Source organism: Trachurus japonicus, chromosome 21, assembly GCF_045865225.1.
Source record: "Trachurus japonicus isolate A0001 chromosome 21, Traja_1.0".
NCBI lineage: Eukaryota > Metazoa > Chordata > Actinopteri > Carangiformes > Carangidae > Trachurus > Trachurus japonicus.
This window is the reverse complement of record NC_140927.1, coordinates 17,042,624-17,053,229: the sequence shown is the minus strand read 5'-3', so window position 1 is coordinate 17,053,229 and position 10,606 is coordinate 17,042,624. Positions and strand designations below refer to the sequence as shown.

The 10,606-nt window shown below is 42.0% G+C and overlaps 2 protein-coding genes across 2 annotated transcripts; one reads left to right on the top strand and one right to left on the bottom strand.

Annotated features, from left to right (window-relative positions):
• The first annotated feature begins 4,174 nt into the window (after positions 1 to 4,174).
• LOC146964986 (ATP synthase F(1) complex catalytic subunit beta, mitochondrial-like) lies at positions 4,175 to 7,409 on the top strand. The gene is made up of 10 exons (XM_085764239.1): positions 4,175 to 4,307; positions 4,779 to 4,952; positions 5,061 to 5,235; positions 5,561 to 5,682; positions 5,781 to 5,965; positions 6,105 to 6,263; positions 6,373 to 6,495; positions 6,589 to 6,801; positions 6,876 to 7,077; positions 7,168 to 7,409. Exons 1-10 carry the CDS (start codon positions 4,202 to 4,204, stop codon positions 7,263 to 7,265), a joined length of 1,557 nt encoding a protein of 518 aa, XP_085620365.1. The 5' UTR covers positions 4,175 to 4,201; the 3' UTR covers positions 7,266 to 7,409.
• A 124-nt stretch (positions 7,410 to 7,533) lies between these two features.
• LOC146964985 (coiled-coil domain-containing protein 89) lies at positions 7,534 to 10,231 on the bottom strand. Its single transcript, XM_085764238.1, has 7 exons — positions 10,083 to 10,231; positions 8,738 to 9,210; positions 8,319 to 8,470; positions 8,095 to 8,231; positions 7,925 to 8,001; positions 7,738 to 7,837; positions 7,534 to 7,641 (listed from the first exon to the last, which is right to left on the bottom strand). Exons 1-7 carry the CDS (start codon positions 10,119 to 10,121, stop codon positions 7,555 to 7,557), a joined length of 1,065 nt encoding a protein of 354 aa, XP_085620364.1. The 5' UTR covers positions 10,122 to 10,231; the 3' UTR covers positions 7,534 to 7,554.
• Between the last annotated feature and the right edge of the window lie 375 nt (positions 10,232 to 10,606).

Genomic DNA, 10,606 nt, shown 5'->3' with positions numbered 1-10,606 from the left:
GTTGAGCTTTACTTGAAGGCTCAGATAACATAGATTAAAAGCTGTTTGTTTTGATGATTTAATTGCATATAAAAAGGAAGAGTGGAATTTCTTCACATATGATTGATATGATTTAATGCTAGCATACACTTTTAACAGCTGATATAAGAGGTCATTTTGTTAATGAAACAACTGTGAACGTGTGAAAATGATCTGAATATTACTAGAGTGAAGTTACAATGTAATAAAATAGCACTTAGGTGACATTGCAATACATTTGGGTTAAAAGGAATGTAAAGAGGTGATATAAAAGTGCATTGATGCCAGCAAATTCAGGTAGGATGTTTTAAAGGCCAGAGACCCTGATGGAAAATGCCTGGTCACCTTTGGTCTACACCCTGGACATAGGAATGACCATAACAGTTCTGCCTGAGGAAAAGGGGTTAAAGGTCTAAAAAAAAAAAAAAAAAAATCTGAATTAATTTTCAAATGACCAAACCATGAGAAATAGTGTAGAGATACTAGGAAACAAAGGAATTAAATGAATTATCACAGCATTCCCACTAGACTGTGGTTGGCAAAGGACAAATGGTCTGCAATATCTCTGTAATGGTCCACAGAGTTCTATGAGCAAGTTTTGTTTGGATAAGAAATGGATCTGAATAATGTAAGGATGACAATTATTGTGGAAAACACTTGAGATGGAAAGATGAAGTTTCTTAGAGGGAATATGACACATCATGAATGTACAAGTATAGGGACAGCTACACAATAACCTAAACCAATGAGTGCATGTTCTGCTGTTACTTATTTTGTTTTAATTTAAATATCCTATGCCCTATGAGGGTTTCAATGAGAAGATGCATGACATGGCAATATATCTTTCAGAAAATAAATTACTGAAACCTGCAGGTGGCACTTCACCTTCCAGACCCTAACAGATGACCATCTGACCATTCACTAGTAGAGGTGACCTTTTGGCATACTCCTCCTGATGTGGTTTAAAGATAGGTCTGGTCCTGTGCAGACTGGCTAAGGATTCATGGAGCCTTTTGCCTGCTGTGCTTGAGGTGAAGAAGCTTTGTATTCCAAAGCTCCAGGCAAGAAGTAATTAGAGGAGACTCTCTGACACAAAGGAATGTTGCACTGAATGATGGCTTGGCAAAATACAACCCGTCACATTGTTTTATGATGAATGACAACCAAACATAGTGTTTCTATATAGCAGCGACATTTATACGTCTAAAATGACTGTTAAGGCACGTTGACTTTCACAGGTTTATGACTGATTGAGTGTGTTTGTTCATGTTCCTCATTGTGTTTGTGTCTACCAGTGATTACAGAAGAAGACAATTATTTGTGTTTAAGTGTGGTAAAAGCACTAATGACGGGTTTATAGGTCATATAAAATGGCATGGGAAAAAGATTGGCAGATCAATCAACCATTCAGGACTAGGTGATTTGATGCCTTCTTTGGATGTACCTTGAGATCTTACTGTTGTTGTGTCAATGTCACCTTAGGGGTTTCAATTGGTTGGTTTTGGTCTACTCACCTTCACATATTCTTCACATACTCTTGTTGTTTTGTAACCTAGGTGTTTTCCTCTCATCTTAATCCCTTGCCACTGGCGCGACCTTTTTAGCAACTCCAGAGAGGTCTTTGATGGCTTGATGTTGGGCCTGGCCTCGGATTCCATATCCTTAAGCAATCTGGTAGTTGATCTGCCTACAAGTATCTCAGCCATGTTGTTCGCCATTGGCTGCCAGTAGGCGTCTGGTGCTCTTTGGCTTCATCCACAGCACCCTCCCTGGACACTATAAACTGTCATAGAGAGATGGGAGTTAATTAAACCAAAGCATAAGGTCCATGTTGAAGTTTGTCATAGTGATCTCAGGGGGGCGGTAGAGGCTCAATTCACGGTCATCTTGTAACTTCTAAACCAAATGCTCACAGCTGCCTGGCCTCTGGCTTTGCAGTACAGGCCTTGGCTAGATAAGATGACGGCAGGCTGGGTATTTAAGGTTATCTATTTGCTCTCCAGCAAAACTTAAAGAACTTTTAATGCTTGGATTTGCATTATAGTACAATGGCTTTGTGTGTAAGGCTTGTTTTGCAGTCCACAAGAGTGTAATTTAGGATTTGCTGGACATATGGATTCAATGGTAAAAGGATAGCACTTACATAGCACTTTCCTATTCTTAGAGACCACTGAGTGCACTTTGCAATAATTTCCGCTTCACACATTTGACTCACACATACTGTAGGCTACATCATGATCATGAAAACTCATGCACTGGTAGAACAGCCATCAGTTTGTGGTTCATTATTTAGGAGACATACAAACCAATGAACTTCTGGTTAAGTGGATGACTTGTCCTACCTCAGCCAACCTAAGTCCTTCACCAAAACACTGGCTGAGGCTCTTGGGAAGATGGCAGGACAACAGCCTAGTATTTGGCTTCACTGGTTTGTATAATAGAGCTGGTTCAAAATGCCTCCATGTCCCACAACCCACTTGTCTCAACTCTCACTCTTAACCACTGCTGTGTGCAGTGGCGTGCACAGGGGGGGGGGCAGGGGGGGCGGTCGCCCCCCCTCGTGGCCCAATTGTTGAAAAACGCGTGCTAAAGTGCCCCCTGGGAGCCAAAACGCGCGTTAAAGTGCCCTCTTGGAAGCCAAAACACGTGCTAAAGTGTCCTCATGGGGGGCAAAACGTGTGTTAAAGTGCCCTCTAGGAGCTAAAACGTGCGCTCAAGTGCCCTCATGGGGGCCAAAACGTGTGCTAAAGTGCCCTCTAGGAGCCAAAACGTGTGCTAAAGTGCCCTCTAGGAGCCAAAACGTGTGCTAAAGAGCCCTCTAGGAGCCACAATGCGTGCTAAAGTGCCCTCTAGGAGCTGAAACGCGTGCTTAAGTGCCCTCTTGGGAGCCAAAACGCGTGCTTAAGTGCCCTCTAGGAGCCAAAACGTGTGCTAAAGTGCCCTCATGGTAGCCAAAACGTGTGCTAAAGTGCCCTCTAGGAGCCAAAACACATGTTAAAGTGCCCTCTTGGAAGCCAAAACACATGTTAAAGTGCCCTTGGAAGCCAAAACGTGTGCTAAAGTGCCCTCTTGGGAGCCAAAACACGTGTTAAAACAGGCCACATCGATGTTTTTTAGTCTTAAGGTATTGATATTATAAAACAGGCCAAATCAACGTTTAAAAAGGCCAAATTTTTTTCGCCGCCAACCTGTGGTCGCCGGCCAAACGCACCATGTCACTACAGTCTGACTCTTGTCATTTTCTGAAACTTGGCAGCCCTGAAAGTGCCCTCTAGGAGCCACATCTAGGAACCAAAACGTGTGCTAAAGTGCCCTCTTGGGAGCCAAAACACGTGTTAAAGTGCCCCCTTGGAAGCCAAAATGCGTGCTAAAGTGCTCTCTAGGAGCCAAAACGTGTGCTAAAGTGCCCTCTTGGGGGCCAAAACACGTGTTAAAACAGGCCAAATCGACGTTTTTTTAGTCTTAAGGTATCGATATTAAAACAGGCCAAATCAATGTTAAAAAAGGCCAACATTTTTTCGCCGCCGACCTATGGTCGCCGGCCAAACGCACCATGTCGCTACAGTCTCACTCTTGTCATTTTCTGAAACTTGGCAGCCCTGAAAGTGCCCTCTAGGAGCCACATCTAGGAGCCAAAACATGTGCTAAAGTGGCCTCTTGGGAGCTAAAACACGTGTTAAAGTGCCTTCAGGGAAACCAAAACGCGTGCTAAAGTGCCCTCTTCAGTGGCGAGGACGCGCTATTAGGTGCCCCTTTTTTTCCTTTTCGCCCCTGCCCTTCAAAAAGTCTGTGCACGCCACTGGCTGTGTGACAAAGGGTCAGGGTTACCTTTGAGCACCATGCTGCTGCTGTTGCAGGATGGATTGCTCTCTTCAAGACCGAGACTTCCTGTCCTTTGCTGCACGTGTCCATGTCTGTCATTTCAGCTGGCTTTGCCTGATAGCCGATGATGGGGTCCACCCACCTCTTTGCAGTTTACAAAGTAGGCCTACTAGATTTTGATGGCGCTGAAGTAAATCTACTGAGGAAAGCTGCAGGTGGGTGTTTGCTGCCCTCCTGTGGTTTGTGAGGGGACAACACTACGACGCGGTGCAGTGCGCATGCGCTGGTTGGTTGTGCTCTGCTATAAAAACATCGCCAGTCGCTGCTTGCCAGTGTGCCTTCACCTTCAGCCATCTTAACCATGTTGGGTGCAGTGGGACGTTGCTGCAGCGGGGCTCTGCAGGCTTTTAAGCCTGGGATTAACTCTTTAAAGACGATCAGTGCGAGACATGCAGCCCTTAATTTGAGTAAGTGCATACTTTTTAAACATGGCTCGACTGACAGCATTAGGTGACACTGCATGCCCCATGACTTGTCTGCAATACAAATGCATGCATGCTAGCTAGGTAGGTCAGGCCTCAACTTTACAACTACATTCAACAGGGATTTTTCTTCAATAAAAGCTGCTAAGTGATAATGTAAGAGGTCATGTGGTCATATTGTTCCTTCAGTCGGACCTTGTAGCGTTAAGTCATGCCTCGGTTTACTTGTCTAACCAATGACCTTTCCCAATCAGTACATGTCAAGAGTTTGACACAATGTAGTCTGTGAGTCACAGTAAACATTGAAACATAAAGTTAGCGCTAACATGAAACACCCAGATGATAGGATAGTCCTTTCCAATGACACAAGATTTTATAAAAAATTTCAGATCCAGGTGCTGCTGTCTTTATGAAATTAAGTTTAATGTTGTCTTTTTCTTGTCATTGTCCTTCCAGGCAGGGGTTATGCCGCCCCAGCTGCTCAGGCTGCAATAGCCAATGGCCGCATAGTGGCTGTGATTGGTGCTGTGGTGGACGTTCAGTTTGATGAAGGCCTCCCTCCTATTCTCAATGCACTGGAAGTGGCCGGACGTGACAGCAGGCTGGTGCTGGAGGTGGCACAGCATTTGGGTGAGTTGGTTTGAGTCCTTGGTTTTCAACAAATAAGTGTTTGGTTGCCCATCTTAAACTCTAAACCATTGTCTTTAATGTCTCTCATGTTTTTGTTTTTGTCTCCAGGTGAAAATACAGTCAGGACTATTGCCATGGACGGTACAGAGGGTCTGGTACGTGGTCAAAAGGTTCTGGACACTGGAGCCCCCATCAGGATCCCTGTGGGCCCTGAGACCTTGGGGAGGATCATGAATGTCATTGGAGAACCCATTGATGAGAGGGGGCCAATTAGCACCAAACAGTAAGTATTGACAAGATCACAGTGCTGGATATATTCTATATTTTTTGTAACGTTAACAAAATCATTGATATACCAAAACCAACACTGTTCTAGTCAGTCTGTATAGCATTCTGGCTTGAGATGTAATTTTACAACAATGCTCTGCAAAAATATAGTATTAGTTTTTAATAAAAGTAATTTACTAAAACAGTTTTGAGACAAATTGCAGCAAGGAGTACATATTTGATGGGGTGAATTTACTTAGGTGGTTTAGTTTTTTTCTTGGGATTTATTGAAAAGAAAAATATAGCCTTTTTAGTTAATCATGACCCTTGTTATCTCACAGGACCGCTCCTATTCACGCTGAAGCCCCTGAGTTCACAGACATGAGTGTGGAGCAGGAGATCCTGGTCACTGGCATCAAAGTGGTAGATCTGCTGGCCCCCTATGCTAAGGGTGGCAAGATTGGTTGGTGGACCATATTACACCCTTTTTTTTTTCTCTCTCTCAATTTCCATACGCGTTTATATTGATAATTCATTATTTCACATTTTGTATTCCTTTAGGTCTGTTTGGTGGCGCTGGTGTTGGCAAGACTGTATTAATTATGGAGCTGATCAACAATGTAGCCAAAGCTCATGGTGGTTACTCCGTGTTTGCCGGAGTGGGAGAGCGAACCCGTGAGGGAAACGACTTGTACCATGAAATGATTGAGTCCGGTGTCATTAACCTGAAAGACACCACCTCAAAGGTAAAAATTAAAAAAAACATGCTTATTTGTTAGTGGATGGCATAGCCCACAATGTAAAATGAAATCTTTCAGTTTTGATGAGATTCTTGTTCATTCTGTGTTGATTCATGCTAAAGTTTTTGGGTCTTTGCATCCTTAGGTGGCACTGGTCTACGGTCAGATGAACGAGCCCCCAGGTGCCCGTGCCAGAGTTGCTCTTACTGGTCTAACTGTTGCTGAATACTTCCGCGATCAGGAGGGACAGGACGTGCTGCTCTTCATTGACAACATCTTCAGGTTCACCCAGGCTGGATCAGAGGTTCACAGCACCAGACCAGTTTTTTTTCCATTATTTGAAGGTTTCATCAACAAAATAGATTTGTATGCATATTAATCTTGTGTCTGAACGTTTTGTAATTTTTCCTCAGGTGTCTGCCCTGTTGGGTCGTATCCCCTCTGCTGTGGGGTACCAGCCTACCCTGGCCACTGATATGGGTACAATGCAGGAAAGAATTACCACCACTAAGAAGGGTTCCATCACCTCTGTACAAGTGAGAAGACACAAAACCCTAACCACATATTGGCAGTGGCACACCCTTTGTTTTTCTGTATTACGCATGCTAAAATTGTTAATCGTGTTACAGGCCATCTATGTACCTGCTGATGACTTAACTGACCCTGCTCCAGCCACAACCTTTGCTCACTTGGATGCAACAACTGTGTTGTCGCGTGCCATTGCTGAGCTTGGTATTTATCCTGCTGTGGACCCCCTGGATTCCACGTCCCGTATCATGGACCCCAACATTGTTGGGAGTGAACACTATGATGTTGCTCGTGGTGTACAAAAGATTCTTCAGGTAAGTCTTGTGCTGGATACTAACACATTTTGGTTGTCAACAATTTGCTTAACAGTTAAACTTTTCGTTTTTAGGACTACAAATCACTGCAGGATATCATTGCTATCCTGGGTATGGATGAATTGTCTGAGGAAGACAAGCTGACTGTAGCTCGTGCTCGCAAGATCCAGCGTTTCTTGTCGCAGCCCTTCCAGGTAGCTGAGGTCTTTACTGGCCACATGGGCAAGCTGGTGCCTCTCAAGGAGACGATCAGTGGCTTCCAGAGCATTTTAGGAGGTATGGTTCTGTACAAAAGCTAAAATGCAACTGAATGGGGTGGATTTAATGGGGATTTGATGGAAATGGCTATTCTTTTCTCTCTTTCAGGTGAATATGATGCCCTGCCAGAGCAGGCTTTCTACATGGTGGGTCCAATTGAAGAAGTGGTCCAGAAGGCCGAGAAACTAGCAGAAGAACATTCATAAATGATTTATCTGCAAGGTTGGAAGGTTTTATGAGATAAATATTTGTACAGTACGATTTCTATTTGAGGAACTTCTGACATGTCATGCTAAGTATGTTGTGTTGTGGTACCATTTCTCTGGAAAGGTGGAGAAGAAAATTAAAAACATTATAATTTATTTTTTTGTCATGGTTTTTCCTTTTTTCTTTGAGCTCTTCTTGAGCATTTTTATTAATACAAAACACACATAATTTCTCTTACTGTCTATTCCTTCGTAAGAACAAAATGACAAAGTTTGGTTTAACTTTGGTTTAGCCTATCATGTGGCGAATTTTCTTATTCAGCTCCCTCTCTTGTGCGAGGAGACTGGCGCTGTGTTCTTTGAAGGCTTCGAAATCCTGTGAAATGATTGGAAAGGAAAACATATTGCCAGTGTACTTAACTATAGAGACCACTGTCAAGTTAACTTCTCTATACTGTAGATTTCAACAAACCTTTACAAGCTTCTCATACTTCCTTGCGGATTCATCAAGGGCACACTGGAGAGACTTCACATTTACATCTGCGTTGACAGCTTGTGCTTCCCGTTCAAACCTGAGGCAAAGTGGAGGACAAATGAGATGCTTCTTACTTGTTATACGTAGCAGTGCAATGAGGATGGCTGTTGATGCATGATTTTACCTATCCTCTGCTTCAGCCCGAGATTTTTTCTCTTCTCTCCATTTCCTCTCCAGCTGCTGGATTTCTCCTTGTTTCTCCTGTATATTAGACCATTTGTACAAACATGAAGTTGCTGGTTCATACTCTGCAGAGCTGTGCTTTTCAGTGAAGAAAGCAAATTATTTGACTACCTGTATAACTCTCCCCCTCTCTATAGACAGAGATAATAGTTCGTCCTTCTTTTTGGTGAGGCTTGCTATGTTTTTTCTTGCGTTGAGCTCATTCAAGGCATGCTTTTCCTCTGCCTTTCCTAGCTTCAGCTTCATATCTAATTGAGAGGAAAAAAAGGCCACAAAGTTTACAAGTGATTGTATTTCATAACACTTGAGACAATGATAAAATGTTGACTACCCACTTTTGAACTCAGATGCAGCATCTCTTTGCTGTTGCTGTGCATCATGTAATTGTTGCTGTGCATCATGTAATTGATCAAGTAGCAATGCCTCCTTAGCTTGATGCTGATTTCTCTGTTCCAGGAGGTTTGACTCGTATCCAGCTAATTTCTCCCTATGCATTGATGTAAAACACAGTTTCATAATGATCAGTGTAAACTATTATGGCCAACAACTATAGTACCTAAGGCACTTCATTCACATTGAATTAAATTTACAATTCAACAGACACAGTGAATCCTCTGATTTACTAAGCTTAAACCAGTGATTGCACTGCACTTTATATTGATACCTGAGTCAAGCAATTACTGTGATCAATTTAAAACTTTGAATTCACTAAATCGACACTATTGATCAATCATAGTAACAAAACAAAACTTACCGATATTCATTTTCTTTATTTGTATAATGCTCTGTCAGAAGTTTGATATCTTGCATCAGTTTTTGCACACACACTTCTTTATCTTGTAATTTTTGGGAGAAAAGTGAATCATTTTCTGACTGTAGCTGTTTGTTTTCTATCTTTAACTGGACATTCTCATTTTTGTATTCCTCCATGAAAGTAATTATACTTTTATTGAGATTGGCTAAATACACCGTTCTCTCCTCTAATAACTCTACTTTCTTTAATTTGTCATCCAGTTCTTTCTGACAATCCATTAAACTACTCTCCAGCTCTGTGTTAATTTTTTGCTGGGCTCGCCATCGCAAAAGCATCTCATCTGCTTTCTCTTTCAACATGAGAATTAGATTCGACTGTTCATCTATCCTTGATCGCAGCATTTCTGTCTCTGTGGCATCCTCTGGAGAAAAGCTGAGAAGTTTGTCCACTGACTTCTGGATCATGTCCATATGCTGGTGACAAGGGGACATGTCCAGTGTTAAAACATGACATGGATTTCTGTCAGCATAAAACTAGAGCTTGATATATATATTTTTTAGGGTGACACTGATATCAATATTTAGAAAGCTTTGAACCAAGAGGACTGTTTTTACATAAAAAACAACAAAAAACAAAACAAAAAGCATAAATGAGCTAATAAGCCAGTTTAACAGCCTAACCAATCCACTTTGGTCTGGACAGTAAAAGCATAACCTCAAATCACTTTTGCAGGAAGCCCCTCTCCCTCCTTAAAAATCATACACAACATATTTGCATCATATGTAAAACGTAAAAAGAGGTAGACAATATAAAAAGTTACAAGATACTTGTTAAAAAATATATTATGTATACAATTATGCATAATTAGCCTAGCTTAATGTAGGCAAGGCAGGCAGTCCCTGTCATTGGGAAACATTTAGGCTACAGTATGTATCACTGAGTTTTATGAAGTTACTGATTCCTTCCAAGATGGTCAAATTACAACATGGGCTACATTCAGATTGACTGGCCAAAAGTCAAAACCTCCCAAATTTAGGATGAAGTATCTCAGAAAAAATATGAATATGTGAGAGGCTGACAAACCAGACAATAACTATAGTTTGGCGTGTCTTGATATAGGCTACATTTACTGGGCAGTTGATAGATGGTTCTATTTTGTCTTCAAAAACATTTTAATCCAAGGTAACCTTGGATTAAAATGCTTGTGACAGTTGTGACAGTATGAAACGTGACATTAAATGTCTACTCAACATATTTCTAGTGACTCATTGGCTGAGAGTAGACACGCACTGATTTACTGCTGACATCATTAACTTTTACATCGTAGCCTACAGCAGCAGCCTACCTCTGTCGTGTTTGCCGCGTTTCTCGGTGGGGTCGACATGATGGGTGACGGCTTATTCCCGGTTGTTCTTGTTATTTTTACTCCTTTCTCACTTCCACTTCTTTACTTCGTAGGAAGTATTTTCTGAACTTCAGTTGCTCGGTCGCTAATGGCAACAACAGCAACGGCGCGAGGAGGAGGAATGTCGGTTCCGGTGCTCGGCCTCAAGATGGCGGTGTTTGGCTTCCTATCAGCCACTGACCACTGAGGTAAATAAATACCCCATCTCTAATTATCACGGTGCAAGAGCTTTTAAACCTGTGTCATTATGGCACATAATTAGCTACTCAGTTTAAGTGTGGCGAAATGTCATTTTTAGAAGGTAGCATTTCAAATTTAGAGCTAGCTTTTTCGTCGATTTAGGCTAAATCTTCGGGCACATGGTCTATTGAACCAATTGGACCTGGTGAATCCAACTTTATAGCAGTTGGCAACATTTTAACCTTTTATTACACACTTTAATAACAAAATATGCGTTTGATAAC

Bases quoted from the DNA above. Each gene is read 5' to 3' on its own strand.
- LOC146964986 (XM_085764239.1), top strand. From the start codon at position 4,202: ATGTTGGGTGCAGTGGGACGTTGCTGCAGCGGGGCTCTGCAGGCTTTT. The intron at 5,683-5,780 runs GTTGGTGGACCA...GTATTCCTTTAG, and splicing joins TGCTAAGGGTGGCAAGATTG to GTCTGTTTGGTGGCGCTGGT. The intron at 6,802-6,875 runs GTAAGTCTTGTG...TTTCGTTTTTAG, and splicing joins GTGTACAAAAGATTCTTCAG to GACTACAAATCACTGCAGGA.
- LOC146964985 (XM_085764238.1), bottom strand. From the start codon at position 10,121: ATGTCGACCCCACCGAGAAACGCGGCAAACACGACAGAG. The intron at 8,232-8,318 runs GTGGGTAGTCAA...CCTCTCAATTAG, and splicing joins TGCTGCATCTGAGTTCAAAA to ATATGAAGCTGAAGCTAGGA. The intron at 7,642-7,737 runs GTTTGTTGAAAT...ATCATTTCACAG, and splicing joins AGTATGAGAAGCTTGTAAAG to GATTTCGAAGCCTTCAAAGA.